Below are 24,186 nucleotides of genomic sequence, written 5' to 3'. Positions count from 1 at the left end.
TGTTTTATAGAGAGATGTGCCTCTGGGATGTAAGTGATGGCAGATGTATTGAATTTACAAAATTAGCTTGCACACATACTGGCATACAGGTCAGTATCTATTTCTGTGACTCTAAGCACAAGCTATTATAAGTCGATAATTTAAAATATTTTTAAAACATTGAGCCTATGTTTTTATATGAAAAATGGTGGGTAGTAGTAATAGGACAAGTAAACTAGAATTGAAGTGGTAAAAGTATTCCTCATAAGATGGTACCGTTGGGAAGGGTAAGAAAGGAGAGGAGACTAATTTGGAAAGATAAAGGGCAAGCAAATTGCTGCTGCTTCTGCTGTTCTGGGCTACCTTGGTTACCCAAGTGAGAGCCCCTTCACTATTTGGGAAAATGCTCTTGGTCCTAAATAATGGAATTCTTCCTGGCAAAAGCCTTTGTGATTCCACTTGTGATGGACACAAATTGACCTACTTTTTGGACCGTATCTTTTTTATTGCTCATGCAATAAAATGGTCCTTGAACATGTATTTTGAAAACTTTCCAACTCTTCAGAAGACATGACTGTTTCATATGCCTGTCTTAATATGTATAGTGTTACATAGGAATTTGTAGTTTCTGATTTACATTCCTGGTATTTGTTTTTACTTCTTCATAGCTGTCTAATTCTCTGTACTTCAGTTTACTAATTGTTTACTGTGTTGAGTGTTGGGAAAATTATGAATTATATTAAAAATATGATCAATTATTATTTCAATGGGAAAGGAAGAGAAGGTAACTCACATTTATTGAGCAGATACGGTGTAGGCATTTCTTGTATTGTGTTTGATTTAGTCCTCCTGACACCCTTACATATGAAATAGGAGTATGCCATTTTACATATAAGGAAGCTGAGGCCCTGATTATGTTTGAACATCAATCATCCTTCTAAATTGTATTTGCATAACTAGTAATTATAAGCCTATATTTCCCTATTTCTACTAATTTAAAATTCATGTTATTTTTGTGACCCACCTGAGTTTCCCTTTTGATGTGATTTGTAAAGCTGATTTTATTCAGGTGTTTTATTAATTTATTCAACAGTTCTGTTTTAGATGCTAGAGGGGGATAAAAACAATTATGAATTCTGTTTCAAAATAGTTCAAAAAGGAGGATAAGATGTTAGGAAAGTAATTTTTGTTAGCTATTTAAAAATATTAATATAACTTAATATATGTGTGTGCACATACACCCATATAATACGTACCATTTGGTAAATATCTAAAATTCTTACTGAAGAAGTTGAGCTTTAGGAGAATATTGTAATAACCTTGATGAATGCATATTAATCAAGTATATAAATTAAAGGAAAACACTCAGAGATCTTTTTCCTTTTGGCATGAATGTAGTTCTACCAGTTCTCTGTTGGGAATCAGCGAGAAGGAAGGCTTTTATGCCACGGGCATTACCCTGAAATCCTTGTTGTGGATTCTACCAGCCTTGAAGTATTATACTCCTTAGTATCAAAGATATCACCAGACTGGATTAGCTCCATGAGTATTATTCGATCCCACCGAACACAAGGTCAGTGTATTATGCCTGTTAGGAGCTTTAGCACCATGACTTAATGTTTAGTTTGCTGTAACATTCTACAATTTATTGTAAATTCATACTTTGGGACATACTCTTCTATTTAAGAAATAACTACACCAATAATTTATGGTCTGTTTCCTCCTTCATAAAGAAATCTTTGATTGAATGAAGGCTTCATTGTTGGCTTATCTCCATTCCATGATGTATAGATCACCAGCTTTTGCGTGATTATCTGAAGTGGAGGAAGAATATCTTAACTTTTGGGGATATAGTTTTACCTTTCAGAGGAACTGTAGTTTTACCTGTATATTTCTGGAGCCTGGTTCTGTCACTTGCTTACGAGGCATAGGAGATGTTTCCATTTCAAATAGAGATAGTGAAAAAGGAGAGGTTATACACAGTTAAATTTAATGAAAGTCCCTGGAAGGGGCTGATATGTACTTGATGCTCAGTAAATATTATTATCTTTTCTTCATTTTTGTTGAAACCTCTCAATAACAACCATGAAAGCAAAAGTAGTTAGGAAAAGAGCAGTAGTTAATTCAGAACATTGAATGTCTACTTTTGTAAGCCTTTTAAGGAGCATTCTTTTACTTTCAAATGGCTTCATAGTTACGTACTTCCTATAGAGGCTGGTCAGTAACCACCACCACTACCACCAGTATCACCAGCACCATCACCATGAGGACTTTTATTTACTGTGTGTTTACAGTACCAAGCAGACTGCTAAGCATTTACATATGATCAATTCTCACAATAGTGGGGTAGGTACTGTTAATATTCATCGTATAGATGGGGAGAATGATGAGGGTTAGGGTGATGGCGTCTTTGCTAAAGGACCTTGGAGTAGTTACTTTAACCACTGTGTTACACTGTGTCCCATTAGTGAATTGCCTTCAACTTTATAGGAGCTTTCCATTTGTAACCTCTTAGGGTTGGAAAATCAGCACATAGCTTTTTATTAAGTAGTCATTCAGCAAATATTTATTGAATGCCTACAGTCTTCCAGTTGCAAAGGATTGAAATATTAATACTTAAGGGAGTCAAATTCTAGTAAAGGACAATGATATATAAACAAATAACAGTTTAGAGTGCAAAGTGTGTAAGATGGAAAAATAGTATGGAGAGGATGGCTGATTGTGAGGCTGATTGAGGGCAGTAGACGGCTGTCCAGATCAGATGAAGTCTGATCTAGGATTTGGAAGATGAGGAAGAGTTTAGCAGACATACGATCAGGATGTTTCTGGCAGAGGAGATAGTCTGTAGGTACAAAAGCATTAAAATTATGATAGGTGTATGTGTGAAACTATAGATTATCTTTTTCTGGGGCAAGAAGCATGAGGGAAGGAGTGGCAGGATAGGCTGGCAGAGCTGGCAGGAGACAGGTCTTGAAATCCCTGTGTATCAGCTAGGGAATTCACCTTGTGGATCATGGGTTGGCAAACTTGTACTGTAAAGGGCCAGATATGAAATATTTTAGGCTCTGCAGGCCATATGGTCCATGTTTCAACGACTCAACTCTGCTAGTGTAGCACAAAAGCAGCCACAGACAATACATTAGTGAATGAACCTGGCTGTGTTCCGATAAAATTTTATTTACCAAAACAGTCAGTGGGCTGGAGTTGACTCATGAGCTGTAGCTTGCAGGCTCTCACTGTAGGTGATGGGCAGTCTCTGAAGGGACTTATGCTTTAAACTTCAAAGATGGGAGCAAATTAGGAGATTAGTAGCCCAGCTGAGAGTGGTGCAGGCCTGCACTGAAGTGGACTGTGGGAAGAGTGGATGCCCTGGCTCCATTTCCTGCTGCTGCTGCTCTTCAGAGTGTTGGTTCTGAAGTTTGTTAATAGGTATTAGTCAAAAAGGTGGGATCTCTGGTCAAATATATTTGGGAGATGTTTGGTAAAATAAAATTGAGCAGGCTTCTTTAATGTGAACCTTCTCAGAGAGGTTTTTTATGCATATTAGATAATTACTGCTTTATTCCTAAACATAACAGTGAGAATGAGATTCGCATTAATTTTCCAGGCAAAAGGGAACTAATCATTCATATATTTGTCTCTAATATTAGTTACAATGAATCCTTTATTTAAAAAAGATCTATATTTGTGACCAAGCAGTTTGCATATTTAAAATTTTTATACTCCTTCTGTATATGTATGCACTGTAGTCTGAACAGAATAGAATGTAACTTCAATGAATTCATTCCAATGCCTTACAGTGCCTAGAGAACTATGTGATATTGATAAGGTTTTTATTTAAAGATAACAATTTTTTAAATAACAGTAATAACTCAACTTTATTGAGAATTTAGTATGTGCTGAATGTTTTCCCTTGGCGTGTCTTAATTTTTATAACAACCCATTAGGATAGGTACTGTTGTTATTCATTTATATTTGATTCCAGATAAGAAAATTGAATTTAAGATAGTTTGTTATCTAAAAGTTCATTGGTTAATTAGTGAAGAAAAATGTGATTTTGCTTTTAACATTCTTCTCCCTCACTCTGGAGCCCACATTGACTGCTTTCCAATGCTCATCCTCTCAAAATTACTGTACATGACCCTGGTGCTGTCACTGGTCCCTTACCTGAAGCTTAGGAACTTAGATTTTATATCATATTTTTCTCTTGATCACACTCTGTGGGGGATGTAATGTGCAATGAAATATCTGGAAGGTGGCAAGGGATGTGGGAAAGGGGGAGAAATTAGTGCCTTGAAGAAATAAAGTGCCTGAGCTCATCTGTGATAAAGCATTAAAAGTTGTGAATTTCAAAGTGTGAAAGTTCATTGTTAACATAGTAATCAAGAACATTTGAAATTATTAAAAACTTGATTAGAAATAAATTCTATTAGCTAGAAATAATTTTCCTTGAATTTTAAGTTGTTGGCCATCTTTATTAACTAGTGTTTCAAAACCTGGTTTCTGTTTCATGAAAGAGAGAATCGTGTTTTTCTGCTAATTGTAAAACATGCTATTGTTTAATTTCATTCAAGCAAAACATCTTAATATGTAGAAAGAAAACGTGTTATGTTCGTAACCTGGGCTGCCTTTTTGTCCCTTCTCATCTTAGAGGACACGGTGGTAGCACTCTCAGTGACTGGCATCCTGAAGGTCTGGATCGTTACCTCGGAAATAAGTGACATGCAGGTTAGAAAAAGGAAACTGGAGTGATTTCTCTGTTTTTATTCTCTGTAGTTCAAAATTTTAGTAATGATATGCCCCTTCCATTTTTTTTAAGGGGGAAGGAAAAAGCTATTCTTTTTTGATAATTTTCTTACAGGCAGAGTATGGAAGATTCCCTAGTATGCCATGAGAGTGAATTTTTTATTCACTTTTAATGGTAACATCTGCTCTATCATGGATATAAAATAGAGAAACATATTGCACAGGATAAGATGAGGTGAAACATAAAAGAGGTGGGGTTCTTCTCAACTGCTTCTGTTTAAATTGACTCAAAGGAAAAAAAAATAAAGCAAATTGCCACAAAAAATATACAAAGCCATTTTTATCATCTACTTCAGTTCTTTGGGCTTGAATTCCTTGTTCTTTTTTTATCAGTGAGAAAAATCAAGTTCCCTACTCTCTTCAGCTAGGGAATTTTTAGGCATGGAATTCAGGAGAAGATAGAGGAATTGATTAGATCTTTTCTAAAGCACATATAGCTGCAAAAATTAGGATTAAGGCAGACTTTATCATCTGTCATTACTAGAGCGATGATACTCTGAGTCTCATCAGAATTGAAATCTCAGGGGATTTTATAGCAACAGTATTTGTGCCTAGCTCCTTTTAAGGTGGATCTTTGCTGCTTTTTACTGCCTTGGCGCTTACCTGAGGGGCCAAAATGATGAACATATGAAGCGATGCCTTTATTTCATTTTGTTGCCTTTATCGTTGAGTGATAATTTTAATTGACAATCAAGCTATTCCTAAAGTTTTACAAATCTTTCTCTTTTCAGGATACGGAACCAATATTTGAGGAGGAATCCAAACCAATTTATTGTCAGAATTGCCAAAGCATCTCTTTTTGTGCATTTACACAAAGGTCACTTTTGGTTGTGTGTTCCAAATATTGGAGGGTAAGATAATTATATAAATAAGAAGCTGTATTTTTATCCTTCAAGACTTTGGTTTATCAGATTTCCAAGATTTCCAAAGAACCCTAAAGAAGTACTTGGTGCAAGCCTATTTTAGCCATTTTAGAATTCATGTCTGCTTTTGATATCACATTTTGAGAAGTTGGGACTTGGCTATATATAGTTGTCTTTTTTTGTTTGTGTTTATGGAATGATTCAGTTAGAGACTGTATTTCATTGTCTTTATTTCTCCTTTTTTAGTCACTATCTTATCAGTACAGCATAAACAGTGGTAGGGAGTTTTCTACAGGTTGGACGTTTCTTTGTAGGGTGTTATTAAAGCTAATAGTCAATATTTTCCCTGGCTTCTTGTAGTTGGAAAGTCTTCTCATATCACTTCAGAGCTAATGATGGAAGACATATATTACTTCCATATTGCCAGATTTTAGTGTTTCCGTAATAGAAAAATAGCACGTTTTGGACACTTGCTCTGTGACTGGCACTTTTTTCAAAGCTTGCCATGTATTATTTCTTTTAGTCCTTACAACTCTCAGAGCTTAGGTGGATTAGCTATTTAATTCTGAAAAACAAATCATTCCAAAAGTTATTAGTTTAAAACAACAAACATGTTTTATCACCCAGGTTCTTGTTTTTGTTTTTGGTGTTTTTAAAGAGATGTGGTCTCATTCTGTAGCCCAGTCTGGAATGCAGTGGCACAATCATAGCTCACTACAGCCTTGAACTCCTGGCCTCAAAGGATCCTCCCACCTCAGCCTCCTGAGTAGCTAGGACTAAAGGCACACATTACCAAGCCTGGCTAATTTTAGAATTTTTTTTGTAGAGATGGGCTCTCACCCTATTGCCCAGGCTGGTCTTGAACTCCTGGGCTCAGGCAGTCCTCCTGCCTGAGCCCCACAAACAGCTGGGATTATAGGCATGAGCCACCATGCCTGGCTACATTTTATTCTTTAAAAACAGTCACAACATGCAGCCTACACTCAGGGAAGAGGACTACCCATGGGTGTGAATACCAGGGTTTGGGATCACTGGGGCCCTGTTAGAGGCTGCTTACCACATGAGGACTTGTTACTTTCCCCATTTTGCAGATGAGGCAACTGAGACAGCGAGGGGACGAATAACTTGACAAAGGTTATATAAATGGTAGCGGAGTTGCTGAGTCAGGTATCTGACTGCAGCAGCTGCTCTCATTACTACTATGCTATACTGTCTCACAATTCGAACCTGGAATGGGCTGGTTTCCTGAGCTTTGAACACAAGGGGATGGGCCATATAGTGAAATGAATGACTAGGGAAGCAGCATCTTAACCTTATCGTTGTCACTTACTATATTAGAATAAAATTAGGAAAAGCTAGCCGCTGCTTGCTTAGAGTAGGTTTTATGGGTTTCTTCTTTTGTCCTAAAATTTAAAACACATGCAAATAGTAATAAAAAAAAAAAAAAAAGGCTGGGCATGGTGGCTCACGCCTGTAATCCCAGCACTTCAGGAGGCCCGAGGCAGGCAGATCACGAGGTCAGGAGTTTGAGACCAGCCTGGCCAACATGGTGAAACCCCGTCTCTACTAAAAATACAGAAAACAATTAACAATGCATGGTGACGTGCACCTGTAATCTCAGCTACTCGGGAGGCTGAGGCAGGAGAATTGCTTGAGCCTGGGAGGCAGAGGTTGCAGTGAGCCGGGATTGCAGCACTGCACTCCAGCCTGGGTGACAGAGCAAGCCTCTGTCTTGGGGGGAGAAAAAAAGGGCAAGAGGACACAGTGAAAAATGTCTCTCTTCCCCCGCTGGAACTTCCCTTTCGCTTCCAGATAGAGTATCTAGTACCACTTTCATTTGTGTCCATTATAAACATTTTATAATTACGTGAGAACAGCTTTTTCTTTCTTAAAATGCATACATAAGAGTAAAAAGACAACTCATGTCGTCAGAGAAGATAATTACAATATACATAGATGAGGAATTGTCCAGTATTTATTAAAAAACGACTCCTGCAAATCAAGAAGAAAACTACAGAAAACTCAGCAGGAAATTGTACAAAAATATTTTACAAAAGATGAAAGCCAGATAGCCAGTAAATGTATGGAAAGTTGCTTAACTTCACTAATCATCATAGTAAGACAATACTGAGATAGTACTACAACCCACCAAAGTGGCTTTTTAAGATACTTATTATCATGAAGAAGTTTACAATTGGGCTTACCATAAGCTGAGATTAAAATAAAATCTTTCATTTTCCCCTAATTTTTATATGGTTTTATTTTTATTTTTATTTTTTATTTTATTTTTTTGTCTGTTTGTTTTGAGAGGTCTTGCTCTTGCCCAGGCTGGAGTGTAATGGTGCAATCTCGGTTCACTGTAACCTCTGCCTCCCAGGTTCAAGGGATTCTCCTGCCTCAGCCTCCCAAATAGCTGGGATCACAGGCAGGCGCCATCACACCTGACCAAATTTTGTATTTCTAGTAGAGAGGGGTTTCACTATGTTGGCCAGACCGGTCTTGAACTCCTGGCATCAAGTGATCAGCTTGCCTTGGCCTCCCAAAGTGCTGTGATTATAGGCGTGAGCCACCGCGCCAGCCCTATATGGTTTTGTCTAACATACTTTTGAATCTTTAATCTGGAATTCATTTTGTATAAATTGTGAGATGTAGATCCAGTTTTATTTTTATTCCAGATGGACTGACCCCCCAGTACCTAATGCCATTTGTTGAATAATTCATTCGTCTGTTGTCCCTTGATAATATACTATATTCCTACATTATTGGAATCTGTTTTCAGACTTCTGGATTTGTCTGCCCATTCATGAATTAATACTGTATTGTTTTAACTTTTATAGTTTTATGATTTGCTTTAACAGATAATAGGGCTGGAGGACTGGTTTCCCTTCATTATTCTTGGAGTTTTCTTGGCTATAATTGTAGTGCTAATGTTACACGCTGATAAATACTGTGAGAAATCATGGTAAATGCAGCTAGGATGTGTTCTAACTTCAAGGCTCCACACAAGCAACTTCATTGTTTTCTTTAAAGAAAAGTAAAATAAAACTTCTGAGCTATTGGGTAATGAGGAATTACTCATTCCTCCTGGCAACATTTTCTAACAACATTTAATGTACTTTTTTCAAATATTGAAAGTGATAGAAAGAATAATTCTGCTAGAAATTGTAAGAGCAGAGCTTTTGGTTCTAACGCTATCGCTTACTGGTCATATGACTTTGAGCAATTGATCAAATCCTTATTTGTGTCCGTTTCTTATCTGTAAACTGGAATAGTAACACCTGCAATGATTCTCAGGGCATTTGAGATAATAATTGTAAAGGTACTTTGTAAACTTTGCAGTGAGTGCCTTGCAAATGTAAAGCCCTATAAAGTTAGTAACCTTTATTGTGGGTGAAATTATAGGAATTTGAATTTTATATGTGAAAATTATTACACAGTAAAATTGAGCCTGTTAACTATAGTATTTTAGAACGTTGATGAAATAATGTAAAACAAAGTAATTCCCTATTATAATAATGAGTTATTCTCATGCCAGAGTTTATTGTTACAAATGTTGTTACTGGGCCAGGCAAGGTGGCTTACGCCTATAATCCCAGCACTTTGGGAGGCCAAGGTGGGAGGATCGCTTGAGCCCAGGAGTTTGAGACCAGCCTGGGCAACATGGTGAGACCCTGTCTCTACAAAAAAATAAAAAATAAAAAAGTTAGCAGGGCATGGTGACATGCTCTTGTAGTTCCAGCTATTCGAGAGGCTGAGGTGGGAGAATCGCTTGAGCCCAGGAGTTTGAGGTTGCAGTGAGCTCTCATTGTGCCACTGCACTTCGGCCTGGGTGGCAAAGCAAGACCTTGTCTCAAAAAAAAAAAGAGAAATGCTGTTCCTAGACATATAAATAAAACGGGACTCAAGCCTGCATGTTTGAGGCTGATTTCCTATTATTTGCAATTTTTTAATGGAATACTTTCTCTAGATAGAAAGTCTGAGGATAACTGTTCCTGTAGGGAGAGCGCCCTTGTTCCACTTGTCACAATTTGTTCCCTGTCCACAGGGAGCTTACCCATAACTAGGGGCCTAGTTGTGTTTTCCCTATTGAAGGTGACCTTTCCCAGGGCTTAATGACAAACTGTCTTTATCTGATGCAGCAAACTGAGTTTTCTAAATATATTTCCAGGCTTTTTTTTTTTTAAACTTGAAATGTCACTGGATCTTACTTATTATAGTATCATGGAGTAGATTGTAAATTTCTTTCTTCCTTGCAGGTGTTCGATGCTGGAGACTATTCCTTGTTGTGTTCAGGTCCTAGTGAAAATGGACAGACATGGACTGGAGGGGACTTTGTCTCAGCAGATAAAGTCATCATTTGGACAGAAAATGGGCAAAGTTATATTTACAAACTACCTGCCAGGTATGCAGTAAGTAATAAATTAAGACTCATCAAAAGTAAAAGATTCAGAATTTAGGGTACAACCTGAACTTAAGAAAATGTAATAGTGTAAATATTTAACTTTGATGAAACACTTCAGAACTTCTTAAGTTCTATTTTTAATTCCAATTTAACTTCTAAGCGCAAAAATTAGTTGGATTTTTATTTGAAGGATAATATTTTTATAACTTTAATTATTTAATGCCTGCACTAAATTAACTGTCATTTAAAAAGCCCCTTTTTGTCCAATACCAAAAAACCTTGTCATATGGAATTATAAAATATTTAATGTCAGTATTTTAATTGAATATTGCATTTTGTCCATTTTCAGTTGCCTTCCAGCCAGTGATTCATTCCGCAGTGATGTGGGGAAAGCAGTTGAAAATTTGATTCCTCCTGTACAACATAACCTCTTGGATCGAAAAGATAAAGAGGTAAAATTCTTGAGGTATCATTTATAATTGAAAGTTACATTGAAAAACTTTTACAACTGTATTTATTGTTGTCTTTTGACAGGTTTAAAAAATTTGATACAATTCAAAGCACTGTGTTAGATGTAAGACATTTTGAGATGATCAGTTATAAGGACATTTCAAAATCTGCTTATTTAAAAATACGTACTATGCCTATGAAATAACATTCGTTTTTCTAAGAGTACAAGTGATCTTATGCTAATTGCATATTGAAATTGACGTTTTGATGAAGTTCATATTGATAGTGTAAATTATTTTATATACTATCATGCAATTATAAACAGTGACAGATATAATTTTAGAAGAGCACACATAATTATGTACTAATGCTGAGTAATAATAGTTCCTTAGTTGAACGAGGCATTGCAGTGCCTCCACCAAATCATGTAGCAGTTTAGATCATTAGAAACTAGAAATGAAGAATAAAACATTTTTTCTCTATAAAAAGAAAAGTTTATTGTCATTTCTGAAAATGTGCTTAGTATCCAGTTAATGTTGAAGTAACAGCACTTAGTACTGGGTTTTCAATTCTATATTGAGCAGTAAGGAGGAAGCTTTGGCTTTGAAAGCAGAGGTTTTTTTTTTTTTTTTTAATTGATGTTCTAGGTTTCCATGGCTTTGTCATTCTGAACATTACGTCTCACATTTGTATGACAGGATGGCTAGGGGAAGGGAATTGTTCTTTCCATGAATATTTTGAATATATATAATTTATGCATCTCTGTACAATTAAGATCATCTATAGCCTGTCCTGTACTCAAACTTCTCCTTACTTCTCTTCAACCTAGATAGTCACTTCCAATTAACCTAAGGAATAATGATTTATATAAAAAAAAAAAGCAAAATAAAACAAAAAAATCATTTTCTTTAAATATCAACTCCCTAATACATTTTAAATTAAATACATATATTTTGTAGTGTGTTGAAATGTAGAATATCGGTTATTACAGCTGCTGTAGCAATTTTTCCTTTTTAAATATATAGTTTATCAATTAAAAATTTCAGTCTGGGCAACATAGTAAGACCCTATCTCTAAAAAAACAAAAAAGAAAGAAAAAAAGTAGCATGGTGTGGTGGTACATGCCTGTAGTCCCAGCTACTTGGGAGGCTGAAGTGGGAGGATCCCTGGCCCTGGGAGGTGGAGGCTGCAGTGAGCTGTGATCGTGCCGTGGCACTCCAGCCTGGGAAACATGGCGAGACCCTGTCTCAAAAGCAAAAAAAATTCGGTAAGTCAAACAATTGGTTATGCTTAATATGTATAGTTTCCATTGGCTAATGCTTTTAGCTGTTAATTACTGTATTTGATAACCAGTATTTGAATATAGTAATTAGACTGTTAACTATAATTGTCAAAACTGAAGTCAAATTTATTATTGATTTTAAGGCTAAGATTCTGTTCTTTAATTTTCCAGTATTTGTGAAGTAATCCTCTGAATTTTAGTAGAAGTCCACCATGATATTTAGTATTTTCAGATAGTACTTCATTGAAGGCACAAAATCTTAAGCTGAAAATAAAAGTACACATAAGACCCTAATGAGTGGTTTTTGTTCCTGGTAGTTGATAGCTAACATAGACTAGTTTCAAATTGATTATGAAAATATGAGCAAGTAAAAAATGATACTCTGTTAGTTGAAAAATATACTGATTTTAACAATGGGGTCCTCTAATTGCACAAGCTTGATAGTTCAGTTTTGTTAGTTTTTGTTCAGTTTTTTTTTTTTTTTTTTAGATGTAGTTGCCCTTTTTCTCTCAGGCTGGAGTGCAGTGATGCGATCTCGGTTCACTGCAACCTCCGCTTCCTAGGTTCAAGTGGTTCTCCTGCCTCCGCCTCCAAAGTAGCTGGTATTACAGGCTCACACCACCACTGCCAGCTAATTTTTGTATTTTTAATAGAGACAGGGTTTCACCATGTTGGCCAGGCTGGTCTTGAACTTTTGGCCTCAAGTGATCTGTCCGCCGCGGCCTCCCAAAGTGCTGGGAATACAGGTGTGAGCCACTGTGGCCAGCCTACTTTTTGTGTTTTTGAGGCAAGGTCTTGCTCTGTCATCCGGGCTGGAGTGCAGTAGCGAAATGATAGTACACTGTAGCTTCAAACTCCTGGGCTCAAGTGATGCTCCCAACACAGCCTCCTGAATACCTGGAGCTATGAGCCGGTGCCACCACACTGGGCAAATTTTTTTTTTCTTCTGTAGAGACAGGATTTTGCTTTGTTGCCCAGGGCCGGTCTCTGACTCCTGGCCTCAAGCGATCTTCCCTCTCATTGTTGGGATTACAAGCATGAGCCACTGTGCCCTAATTTTGTTGCTATTCTTAATGATTAATCAGGAGTGGGCAAAAAAAACTAGGATTAGTGAGTTCTCTCATCTTGACCTCTTAAGTGAAGACTTTTCTTTTTGGTAAAGAAAATATAGCTCTGTGTTAATTAATAGGCAGTTAAATTGCATTATTGTGGCTAAACATGAGTTATTATAAAGTGGAGAAATGTAGCATAAATACTAATTTTAGACAAAGGCTGTAAATGCTGTTTTTGTTTCATTCAATGTGTATGTTATACTAGATTAAATATTAGTTGACATGTATGTTAATGCTATAGAAATACTTTAAAATATTGTTGAATAATCATGCTATATATACTTTTTCAACTTGGCTACTGGGACAAATTACCTAACGCCTTTGTTTGAAGAGCATTAATGTGTGAAATATTTTGGTTAAAAATACAGCTAAAGATACTCAAATACTTTTTTTGGCAGTTGCTAATTTGTCCTCCTGTTACTCGGTTCTTCTATGGATGCAGAGAATATTTCCATAAACTATTAATTCAGGGTGATTCTTCTGGGAGGTTGAATATTTGGAACATATCAGACACAGCTGATAAACAGGAAAGAGAAGAAGGTAATAGTAAATCCTGTATAACAATTTCTTAATTAATTTAATATCTTAAATACTACTGAATAACACATTCATAATGTACATATATCATTTTCTTTGATTACTGGATCAATCAACGTTATTTTAATGTTTTAAATTTTTTTTAACATGCATAAATGTTTTTCTTTTATACAAAACCAAACCTTTACAGGGCTGGCAATGACAACTTCTGTTAGTTTGCAAGAGGCATTTGATAAACTGAATCCTTGTCCTGCTGGAATTATAGATCAACTGAGTGTGATTCCCAATAGCAATGAACCTCTTAAAGTAACTGCAAGTGTGTACATACCAGCCCATGGAAGACTTGTTTGTGGCCGTGAAGATGGAAGCATAGTTATTGTACCTGCCACACAGACGGCCATAGTGCAGCTGTTGCAAGGGGAACACATGCTCAGAAGAGGTATACCAAAGCACTCTCTATGTCTAAAGTGTTTTGACAGCTCTTACCCTGATAGTGAAAATGTCTCTATTCTTTGTTTTTAAATAAACACAATGAATCAGTGTAGTTAGTTGCTGGTGTGCTATGTAGTTGGTAGAGTTTAATGTATAGATACAATATTCATTGACTGTTATTGGAATTAATACAATGTAATGACTATAAATAAAGTATCCAATTTTATCTCTTTGATATATGTTAATAGTTTCATCTCTTAGTTATCTCTATGGATTACTAAATAATTACTATATTACCAGTAATTCTGAAAATCTTCCATAACAGTACCATCCAGTAGAACTCTTTTTTTTTTTTTTTCCAAGAAAGAGTCTCACTGTGTTGCCCAGACTGGAGTGCAGTGGTATGATCTCGGCTTACTGCAGCCTCTGCCTCCTAAGTTCAAGCTTCCTCCCAAGTAGCTGGGATTACAGGCATACGGCTGCCACACCCAGCTAATTTTTGTGTTTTTTATAGGGACAGAGTTTCACTATGTTGGCCAGGCTGGTCTCGAACTCCTGACCTCAAGTGATCTGCCTTTGCCTCCCAACAGCCAGTGGAAATCTAATGTCAACCATATATATAACCATACCTGTAATTTCCTAATACCTATGTTAAAAAATAAAATGAAACAGGGGAAATTGACTATATTTTATATAACCCAACATAGTAAAAACTATTTTCATTTTAACTTCTAATCAATATGAAGGTTGTTGATGAAATATTTTACATTTTTTATATCAACACTTCAAAATCTCGTAACTAGTTTAAATTCACAGCACATAGGAATCTGGATTACCCCCATTTCAAGTGCTCACATGGCTTGTGGATACCGAATTAGGGTTTTAGAAGATAAAATTGGAAGCCTTTGCTGTGATATAATTTATAGCTATTCTAAACATTCATGTTTACTTTTACTTACTGAAACTTGGTAGGCCTTTAATTTTCCCATTTTAAATCCAAACCCTCATTCACAGGTTGGCCACCTCACAGAACACTCCGTGGTCATCGGAACAAAGTCACATGTTTGCTATATCCTCATCAGGTCTCTGCTCGGTATGATCAAAGATACCTGATATCTGGAGGTGTGGATTTTTCGGTCATAATTTGGGACATATTTTCTGGAGAAATGAAACACATCTTCTGTGTTCACGGTGGTGAGATTACTCAACTTCTAGTTCCACCTGAAAACTGTAGTGTAAGTTGATTTATATAAAAGAATATTTCACTATGGTAGAGCCAAGTTACATTACTATCAGGAATGTAAATGGAATCTAGACTAACTTAAAGGAAGTGTGACAAGAGAATTAAGAAAACCGTTTCAATTTTAAAACTAAAATAATAGTAACATTTAGGCAAAGTTATGGTCATTAACTATTGGGGCACACAGAAACAGAAGATGGACATAGTGTTTTTTCCTGTTACTAGCTTCGAAATGGTCTGGCTTCTTTCTGAAACACAGCAGCAGTTGAGAAAATGTTTGTTGAATGAAGTTTCAATTTTATGTTTTAAAATAATTTAAGTATGTCTGAAGACTTTGTACAATCTCATTATTTTTGGGTCCATCTGAGCAAAGACAATGAATGTATATGTTGGTAAAGGCAAAATACTTATCAGTAGAGTTCATTTAAATAAAAAATTGTTGTAACAAGGGAGACAAAGCCTGACAGTCACTGATTATGATTTTGGAAAATTTCATCATAACTTTGTGGAACCAGATTGCTTTCTTAGTGCTGCATTTTAAGTTAGGCCATGATGTCTTATAAATAGAAATATGAGATTTTAGGAAGGCTTAGGACTGATAACAATACTTCTTTTTACTGTTTATTAATCGTGGGACTGATTCATGTGATTAGTCATCTTTGTGTGCATAATCACTATGTCCCAACACTCACACATTTGTGTGCACATGTGGACACATTGTCTTGTAGACATGTCATGCTTATCATAATTCATTCACTGTCATCAGCTCTGCTATTACTGAAATTGAAAACAGTCTTAACTGGTGTGTCTGCTGCAGTATCTACAAGATGTCTCATTTCAAAACGCACAAAATTTTTCTTGGCCTTTCTGCTTGCTTATTAATCTTCCTGATAATTTATTTCATCAGCCATATTCTGCCAGTGCTAGATTTTGTTTGATTTGATATTGGTGGCTTTGTAAGAAATCCTAGTACCAATGTTTCTCATTATTTTTCCTGGCAGCTTTGCAAATTTACCTCCTTAATTGTTCTCTTTCTTCTTTTTTATTCCTTTCTTCCAATTAGGTTGTTAATTTCTTATTTACTGTGAAAAATTGCCATGTATTTATTTAACCAATTTTATGTCCTATTTTGGTGAAATAGATATTATTGTAATTACATTAATAAATTAAGGTATTGTTACAACCTCTCTCCTAAACTTCATTTTTTAGTAGTTATGTCCTATGGTGAAACATGATAGTTTTCTTCTCTGAATGCACATTTGGTGAAATATCTAATTTTTCAATGCAAAAATTGATTATTTAGATAATTCTATACCAGTTTAGAACAACCATTTCTGTTTTGATTGATTTTGTGTGTGTGAGAGAGAATAAAATATTTAAAATAATAGAATATTAGATAGAATAAGATATAGTTTTTCTTTAAATTACAAATGTGACTAAAAGTTTGGAATGGCTTACACAAGGTCATGTTCTCTGTTTGAATATGTTAATTATACATTTTTTAACATATATTCCCTTGTGTTTTTTAAACAAATTTCTTTTAAAAAATTTCAAGTGGGTATTTAATATAATGAAATGTTTTTGACTATTTGTATTTAAAAATAAAATGTAGTAAATAAAATACTAATAGACATCTATGCAACTAAATGGAGACAGGGCTCTCTACTAGACTTGGGCAAGCCAAAAGTGGTAGTTGGCCTGGAGAATATGAGGAAAAGTGATCTGGACAGGGAAGTCTAGTACTTGAAAAATAATGTATTTGCAATTTGTAATTTAGTTATTACATGCTTAACAATAGAAATTTTCTTGGGCGGGAGGATGGAGAGGATTGGGAAAAATAACTAATGGGTACTGGGCTTAGTACTTGCATGATGCAGTCATCTGTACAACAGACCCCCATGACACAAATTTACCTATGTAACAAACCTGTGCATGCACCCCTGAACTTAAAATGAAGGTTAAATTTCAAAAAATTGAAATTTTAAAAAGAAAAAAGAAATTTTAAAATTCTTACTCAAAAGTACTGACAAAGATACTTTGTTTTAGCTATGTGATAATAACGACTAGCTAGTTAATAACCTGTTCAGTTAGCTGGTTAGGTGGTTTTATGCACATCGGCAAGTATATTTAAAGATCAAAGGGCCTAACTGCTTAATAAAAAGCAAAGAGTTTGCTGTTTGCTAAATGTTTAGAAAATGTGTGGCTGAGATTAGAGTTTGCTACATCGTATACTGATTCTAATGCTTGAATAGTCCCTCTCATAAATTGACCCAGTGTCCTGTTCTTTTTAGCAGAATGTATTTTTATTTTTGTTTAAAAGTTTTGATTGGGCAATAGTAGTTGAAATAGTTGATCAGCTATTTGTAGTTGAAAGATTATAAATATTTACCAAAAGTAATGATTAGAGATAAAAGCTGAAAAGTTTGTCATCTGTTTTGTTTATTAGAATAGTTTTGGGTTTTATCTTAGGTAAATTCAGATAGAAGCTGAGTTTTGACTTCTTGTAATTATTTGTTCAGGAAAGATATTCTAAAACCGAGAAATGTCAGTTGTGTGTAAAAATTGCTTTAACTGTGAATAAGAATGTACAAGGCTGATGAGATTCTTCTTTCTTTATAGTCACATTTCATGTTTCCTAAAATGTACAAAGTTGTTAAGAAAAAGTACTCAACAAAATAATTCATTATTTGTCTCCTAACTTAGGTAGCTAGTAAACAAAAAATGAAAAACTGTCTGCTAGGTAGAACAGATGCTGCAGCTGGAAGTTGGAGATGAGCTCTGAAGACAGACTCCAGACCTCCTTTCCCAACTCCACATACATGTCAGTAGACAAATAACGTGTACTTACTTTTCTGCTGTCTAGGTGTTTGTCATCCTTTCTTTCCCTACTCCTTCATTTTTGAGCTTTTTAAAATACCTTTTTATCTAAAAGTCTTTCCAAATTCCTACTATAGATTACCATTAATTTAGTGCCAGACTTAAGTGGTTTTGTGTGCTTTATTTTTAATGAACTATTTTTCTATTCTTTTGTTAGTGGGACTTCTAATTACTTAAAAAAATTGGCCTACTCAAAGATGACAAATGTTGCCTAAATATGGTATTATGTAGAGTACCTAAATTGAATAGATTTTTCCTTTTATTTTGTGTTAAAGGATTTTTGTTTTTCATTTTTTAAAGCTATTGTTTATTTTTCATCTTCTTTCTTTTTTTTTTCTTTTTTGAGATGGAGCCTTGCTCTGTTGCCAGGCTGGAGTGCAGTGGCACGATCTTGGCTCACCGCAACCTCCACCTCCCAGGTTCAAGCGATTCTCCTGCCTCAGGCTTCCGTGTAGCTGGGACTATAGGCATGTGACACCACGCCCAGCTAATTTTTGTATTTTTCGTAGAGACGGGGTTTCACCATGTTGGCCAGGATGGTCTCGATCTCTCAACTTCGTGATCTGCCTGCCTCAGCCTTTCAAAGTGCTGGGATTACAGGCATGAGCCACTGCGCCTGGCCAATATTGTTTCTTAAAAAAGCAAAAGTTCATTTAGGAAAAGATCTTTGAAATTCAGTATTGATTCATTGAATAGTCTGGTTAACTGATATTTAGCTTTTACCTGATATGGATTATTTTAAAGAATTAAAATGTAAGAAAATTACACCCCTGACCTGACCTCATGATCCGCCCGCCTCGGCCTTCCAAAGTGCTGGGATTACAGGCATGAAAATTTACCCTTTAAGATATAAAACATTGAAATAATTCAGGATTGTGTTGTTATGAAGAGTTATTGAGAACAGTTGAGGAAGTAATGTGTTTAAATGTTCCAAGAAATATAAGCTTACATTTTAGAAGTAGGATGAGGCAAGTATTTAAGCCTGGTACAGGCGGACTATAAATCACAAATGTTTTGGTGAATGATGGCAGGGGCATATTATAGGTACCCAGAGAAACAAGGAGCTTTGGTAAACTACTTGAAAAGACCTGAGAGGTTTGACTACATACTGACTTCTTGAGAGGTGTTGGAATCTGTGGTTTTGAGGTTTCTAATATTAGGTTATTTGCCATTTCTATTTTTTTAAAAGTATATAATGTAAAGGTTCAGTTTCTTGATAAAACAAACTGCTATATCATTTGTTTGAAATAAAGCTGTTCACAGTATAAAAATTATATGACAGATATAAAGTCCTGTACCATTTTTATCTTTCCAAGTTATGTTTATTGTTTTTAAATGAGTGGTTTTCTCATAATTTATTGCTATTCAGATGTGACAGTTCTTACACATTTTAATAGGATTCAAATTTAAAGTGGAGCCTTTATGTTATTATTAAATTATATTGTCACTTCAAATATTAGATATAGGAGATGTATTAGAAACATTTTTTTGAAAACAGCTTAAATTTAAACTGGGCTATTAAATTTTCATCTGTACTTGGACTGTTTACTATGGTACCTTAAAAATATTTCATAAATAGATAGTTATGCATGTAGTGTAAAATGCAAAAGGTATAAAAATTACTAAGGAAGGGCAAGTCTCCCTTTCTCTCCTGTTCTCCAGCTTTTTGGTTCCCTTAACCTTGAGTGCAACGTCTTATTAATCCTTCAGATATTTTCTGTATTACAATGTTTTAATGCTTCAGAACTATAGAATATTAGCTTAATTTTGTTCTGACAACTACAAAATTTATGCAACATAGCATGGTTAGAGATAGAATGATTTTCAGATCTGAGTAGCTGTGAGAGGTAGACTTGGGTGAATTAGCAAAATCTGAAGTCTAGGATAGGGGAGGCCAAGGGTGTACCAGTTGCCTGGGGAATCTGAAGAGAGCTGGTGAAAGGGAAGGCAGATATTTTTAACGCCTTTGGAGTGATGCGGCAGAAAACTTCCTCCAAGGCTCCATCATTAGAATTATGTAGTTATAGATGAGATGATCTGACATCTTCCCTTCCACCTCCCTCCCAGTTTATTTTACCTTTCCCTGGTACTTATCGTTCTCCTTTTATTATAGATTTTAGCATTAAGGAGTCTACTGTCCAAGACCCAGGAATTTTTCTTTTATTTCCACATAGGTTACTCTTAGAGAAAGAAACTAGACTTTGGAAAAAATACTAAGGCAAGAAAATTATTTTAAAATATCAAGAGTACTTTAAAAAACATTTTCCTTAATAAACCAGGTAGATATGATTGACAACAGTGAAAATTCAGAAATTAAAAAATAACACTAATGACCCAGTAGAATATTTCCAACTTTTTGAATTGTGGTGATATTTTACATGAAACTATCCATATTTTCTTAGTTGATTTTCAATTGTGGCAGGTAGCTGGATTTAGAAGTACAGTTTATGGTATGGAACCTTTGTGTGTGTAATACAGTGTGATACCATTTATTTACATTTTAAAAACACAAATCTATACTGCATGTTTTTGGATACATGTATGGGTAGTAAAAATATTAAAACCAAAGGGAAAGCTAGTGCCCAATTCAGTCCCTGGTTTACTTTTGAGAGTGAGAGGAAGGAGTAGGGAAACTTCTTAAAATGTCATATTTTATTTACTTTTAGTATTATAACTATTTATAATATTTACTATTTATTTTCCTTATTTGCATTGACGACTAAATTCTCAGAGCTGTCTTTCTGTTGTTAGAATTATTTAGAACAGAAGTTTTGGAAAATGCCTAAAAATAAACTGTGTAGTACCAGGAGTATGTTTCTACATGTAAGCCTATAGGCTAAGTTCTTTAATATATTAGTTAAAAAATGAATTCTTTTTGTTTAATTTACCTTATTAAACTTTTGGTCACATAATCTCCAAAAATACCCAGAAGGGGGCAGCATGGATTTGTGAGAACAGGAATGTGAGGCATCTAACCTGAACCTTACTGTTTGTGCCTTCAATTGACAGTATTAAAACGAGTTTTAGATTCCTGGCTCCTAGAAACAGGTATGACAATATGAATAGAACACATGAGTGTATGTATACCAGTGTGGCTAACGTTCACAACCAGTAAGAACAATTAATAAATTAGATATTCTTTTTAATATATCATACTGTTATTCTGACAAAGTACTAAAAGCTTTTGCCTGAATTTCCTCTTATCTTACGTTTTTGATTCTAGATTTTTGTTACTAATTTAATTTGAATATTGCATTTAAAAAGCAATGTGAATACCCATAGCTTAATATCTGAAGTCAAGCAGAGCAAACTTTGTTAATACAAACTAAGCAAAAGCAGGAAGCAGAACTAACATTATTTTCTTAAAATGTAATGTACATAACATTCTGTGTCATTCCTTTTTCCTTTAACACTTAATTCTCTTAGATTTTGAGAACATTGTCATATTTTTATGTATTTGGCACCATCTTTTTGATATTAATTTTATTTTTAAAAATTAAATAATAGTTATGGAAAATAGTGATATTTTCTAAAGATGGTCATGTTTGTTACTAAGAATATTCCCACAGCATCATTTTAAATGATACTCTGTAATTCATTTTTATTGGACATTTTAGAATGTTGCTTAAAAGTTTTTTTTTTTTTTTGCCTGTTATCAACAGTGAGAGTGATAATTAGTGCAGCTAAATATTTTTGTGGCTCTAGAATGGCTTCTTAGGATAAGTTCTTATACTTGGAGTTGCTATAAAAAAAGGGCATATTAATTTTTAAAGGCTTTTGAGTAGGTATTGTCAAATTGCTCTTCAGATGATGAGGAATAGGTTTGTACAGTCACCATTGTACTACTGTAATCCTTCATCATCCTGTTCATAATCTTTCAAGCCTTGCTAATTTTCTAGTCTTGAAAGCAGCTGTATGTAGAGTATATGTAAGTATAGCTCTCACTCTCATTTTAAAAGCACAAATGTATTAATGTACCAATACTATATTAGTTGTACATTCTGATTGGTTTTATATTCTTTTTTTTTTTTTTTTGAGATGGAGTCTTGCTCTGTCGCCCAGGCTAGAGTGCAGTGGCACGATCTTGGCTCACTGCAAGCTCCGCCTCCCTGGTTCACACCATTCTCCTGCCTCAGCCTCCCGAGAAGCTGGGACTGCAGGCGCCCGCCACCACACTCAGCCAATTTTTTGTATTTTTAGTAGAGACGGGGTTTCACCGTGTTAGCCAGGATGGTGTCGATCTCCTGACCTCATGATCCGCCCGCCTCGGCCTTCCAAAGTGCTGGGATTACAGGCGTGAGCCACCGCGCCCGGCTGGTTTTATATTCTTGATAATTTTATGTTTTCCAAATTTTTACTACTATTCTATACTATTGTGTTTAAGATAAAAAATTGAGGCTGAGTATGGTGGCTTACACCTGTAATTTCAACACTGTGAGAGGCCAGGCTGGGAGGATCACTTGATGCCAGGAATTCAAGACCAGCCTGGGCAACATGGTGAAACCCTGTCTCTACCAAAAAAGAAAGAAAAAAAAAAAAAAAAGCTGGGTTTGGTGACATGGGCATATAGTTCTAGCTACTTGGAGGCTGAGGTGAGAGGATCGCTTGAGCCCTGGAGTTCAAGGCTGCAGTGAGCCATGACTGCGCCACTACACTCCAGCCTAGGTGACAGAGTGAGACCCTGTCATGCTATGAATGTTATGTATACATTCAGATATTAGGTTGGCGCAAGTAATTTTTGTTATTTTAATGGCAAAACCTCAATTTAATATCATACATCTGTCTCTTGTGTAGGAGGCCAGAAAACTCGGTGCTAAGGGATTGGCAGTGAGAGTCCCCTTTAACAGTAATGAGAAAGACTGCATCCTTAGCTGACTGTGCTGATGTCATGCCAAACATTTAAAAAAATCAGAAATTCTTATGTTTTCGAAAGGTTCCTTAAAATCTTAAATCATATTGCTGATTAGGCATGAAATTTACTTTTAATAATGGTCAGAAGTGATTTGATGCTAAACCTAGTAAATGAAGTAGCTGATTAAATTGACTTTTTATTTTGGACTGGAGAGAGAGTATTATACCACAACTAATTTTTCTTGAGTAGCACAATCATGGGACAATTTCGAAATGACTTTACATTTAATTTTTTTTAATTTAATTTTTGTTTTTTAGAGATGAGGTCTTGCTGTGTTGCCCAGGCTGGTATTGAACTCCTGGCCTCAAGCGATCCTCCTATCTTGGCCTCTTAAAGTGCTAGGATTACAGGTGTGAGCCGCCATGCACTGCTCTCTAAATTTGTATTTAAATGGCAAAAATTGCTAGGAAGAAAAGAATTACCTTTCAAGTGTAGTGTTCAGTTTGGTGCAACATATTTTTGATTAGACGTTCATTGAGCAAGTATCTGAGTATCTGCCATATTTCAGGCACTTTCTAGAACCAGAGATATGGATAAGATATCTTTTTTTTTTTTGTAGTATTTAGTCTAATGAGGGAGCCAGAGCAGCAAACAGCAATTATAATGGCGTATGATAACTCTTATGAAAAGGGGTTTTTCAAAGCCCTCAGGGAGTACATAGAAAGGGCACTTAGGAAGTCTACTTTAGGTGATTTTAGAACTTTAAGGAAGGTCAATATATATGATATTTGAATATATTAGTTTTGTGGATATTTATGAAATCATAAATGATACATTAACAACCTCTGTTTGCAGATGCAGTTAGAATGCTAAGAGCATGTTATGTGGAGGAGTCTGGAACAATTGATAAATTTTCCTGACTAGTACCTGATGGATCTGTCTATAGTAGTTAATACTTGGATAGTACTTGGATTTAGGTGGATCCTGGCTGGAATTGGACATATGTACATTACGGTGAAAATAATGACTGGCCAGGTGTGGTGGCTCACACCTGTAATCCCAGCACTTTGGGAGGCTGAGGCTGGCGGATCACGAGGTCAAGAGATCGAGACCATCCTGGCCAACATAGTGAAACCCCGTCTCTACCAAATCCAAAAAAATTAGCTGGATGTGGTGGCACGTGCCTGTAGTCCCAGCTACTGGGGAGGCTGAGGCAGGAGAATCCCTTGAACCCAGGAGGTGGAGGTTGCAGTGAGCCAAGATCACACCACTGCACTCCAGCCTGGTGATAGAGCGAGACTCCATCTCAAAAACAACAAAATGAAAATAATGACCAAGAGATTAGAGTGATGGT

At 35.6% G+C, this 24,186-nt stretch overlaps 1 protein-coding gene across 3 annotated transcripts in view; it reads left to right on the top strand.

Moving 5' to 3' along the window:
• The window catches only part of WDR7 (WD repeat domain 7), a 386,547-nt gene that overhangs the window by 32,146 nt on the left and 330,215 nt on the right, over positions 1 to 24,186 (top strand). For all 3 annotated transcript variants that reach the window (XM_023218353.3, XM_023218354.1, XM_023218355.3), the window contains exons 4-12: positions 11 to 89; positions 1,378 to 1,552; positions 4,631 to 4,707; positions 5,517 to 5,636; positions 9,905 to 10,050; positions 10,400 to 10,502; positions 13,293 to 13,434; positions 13,622 to 13,870; positions 14,878 to 15,098. In XM_023218353.3, coding sequence (XP_023074121.1) covers positions 11 to 89; positions 1,378 to 1,552; positions 4,631 to 4,707; positions 5,517 to 5,636; positions 9,905 to 10,050; positions 10,400 to 10,502; positions 13,293 to 13,434; positions 13,622 to 13,870; positions 14,878 to 15,098 — 1,312 coding nt within the window. The remainder of the gene's footprint in view (positions 1 to 10; positions 90 to 1,377; positions 1,553 to 4,630; positions 4,708 to 5,516; positions 5,637 to 9,904; positions 10,051 to 10,399; positions 10,503 to 13,292; positions 13,435 to 13,621; positions 13,871 to 14,877; positions 15,099 to 24,186) is intronic.

Source organism: Piliocolobus tephrosceles, chromosome 18, assembly GCF_002776525.5.
Source record: "Piliocolobus tephrosceles isolate RC106 chromosome 18, ASM277652v3, whole genome shotgun sequence".
NCBI lineage: Eukaryota > Metazoa > Chordata > Mammalia > Primates > Cercopithecidae > Piliocolobus > Piliocolobus tephrosceles.
The sequence above is the reverse complement of the archived record's forward strand: the minus strand, read 5'-3'. Positions and strand labels throughout refer to the sequence as shown.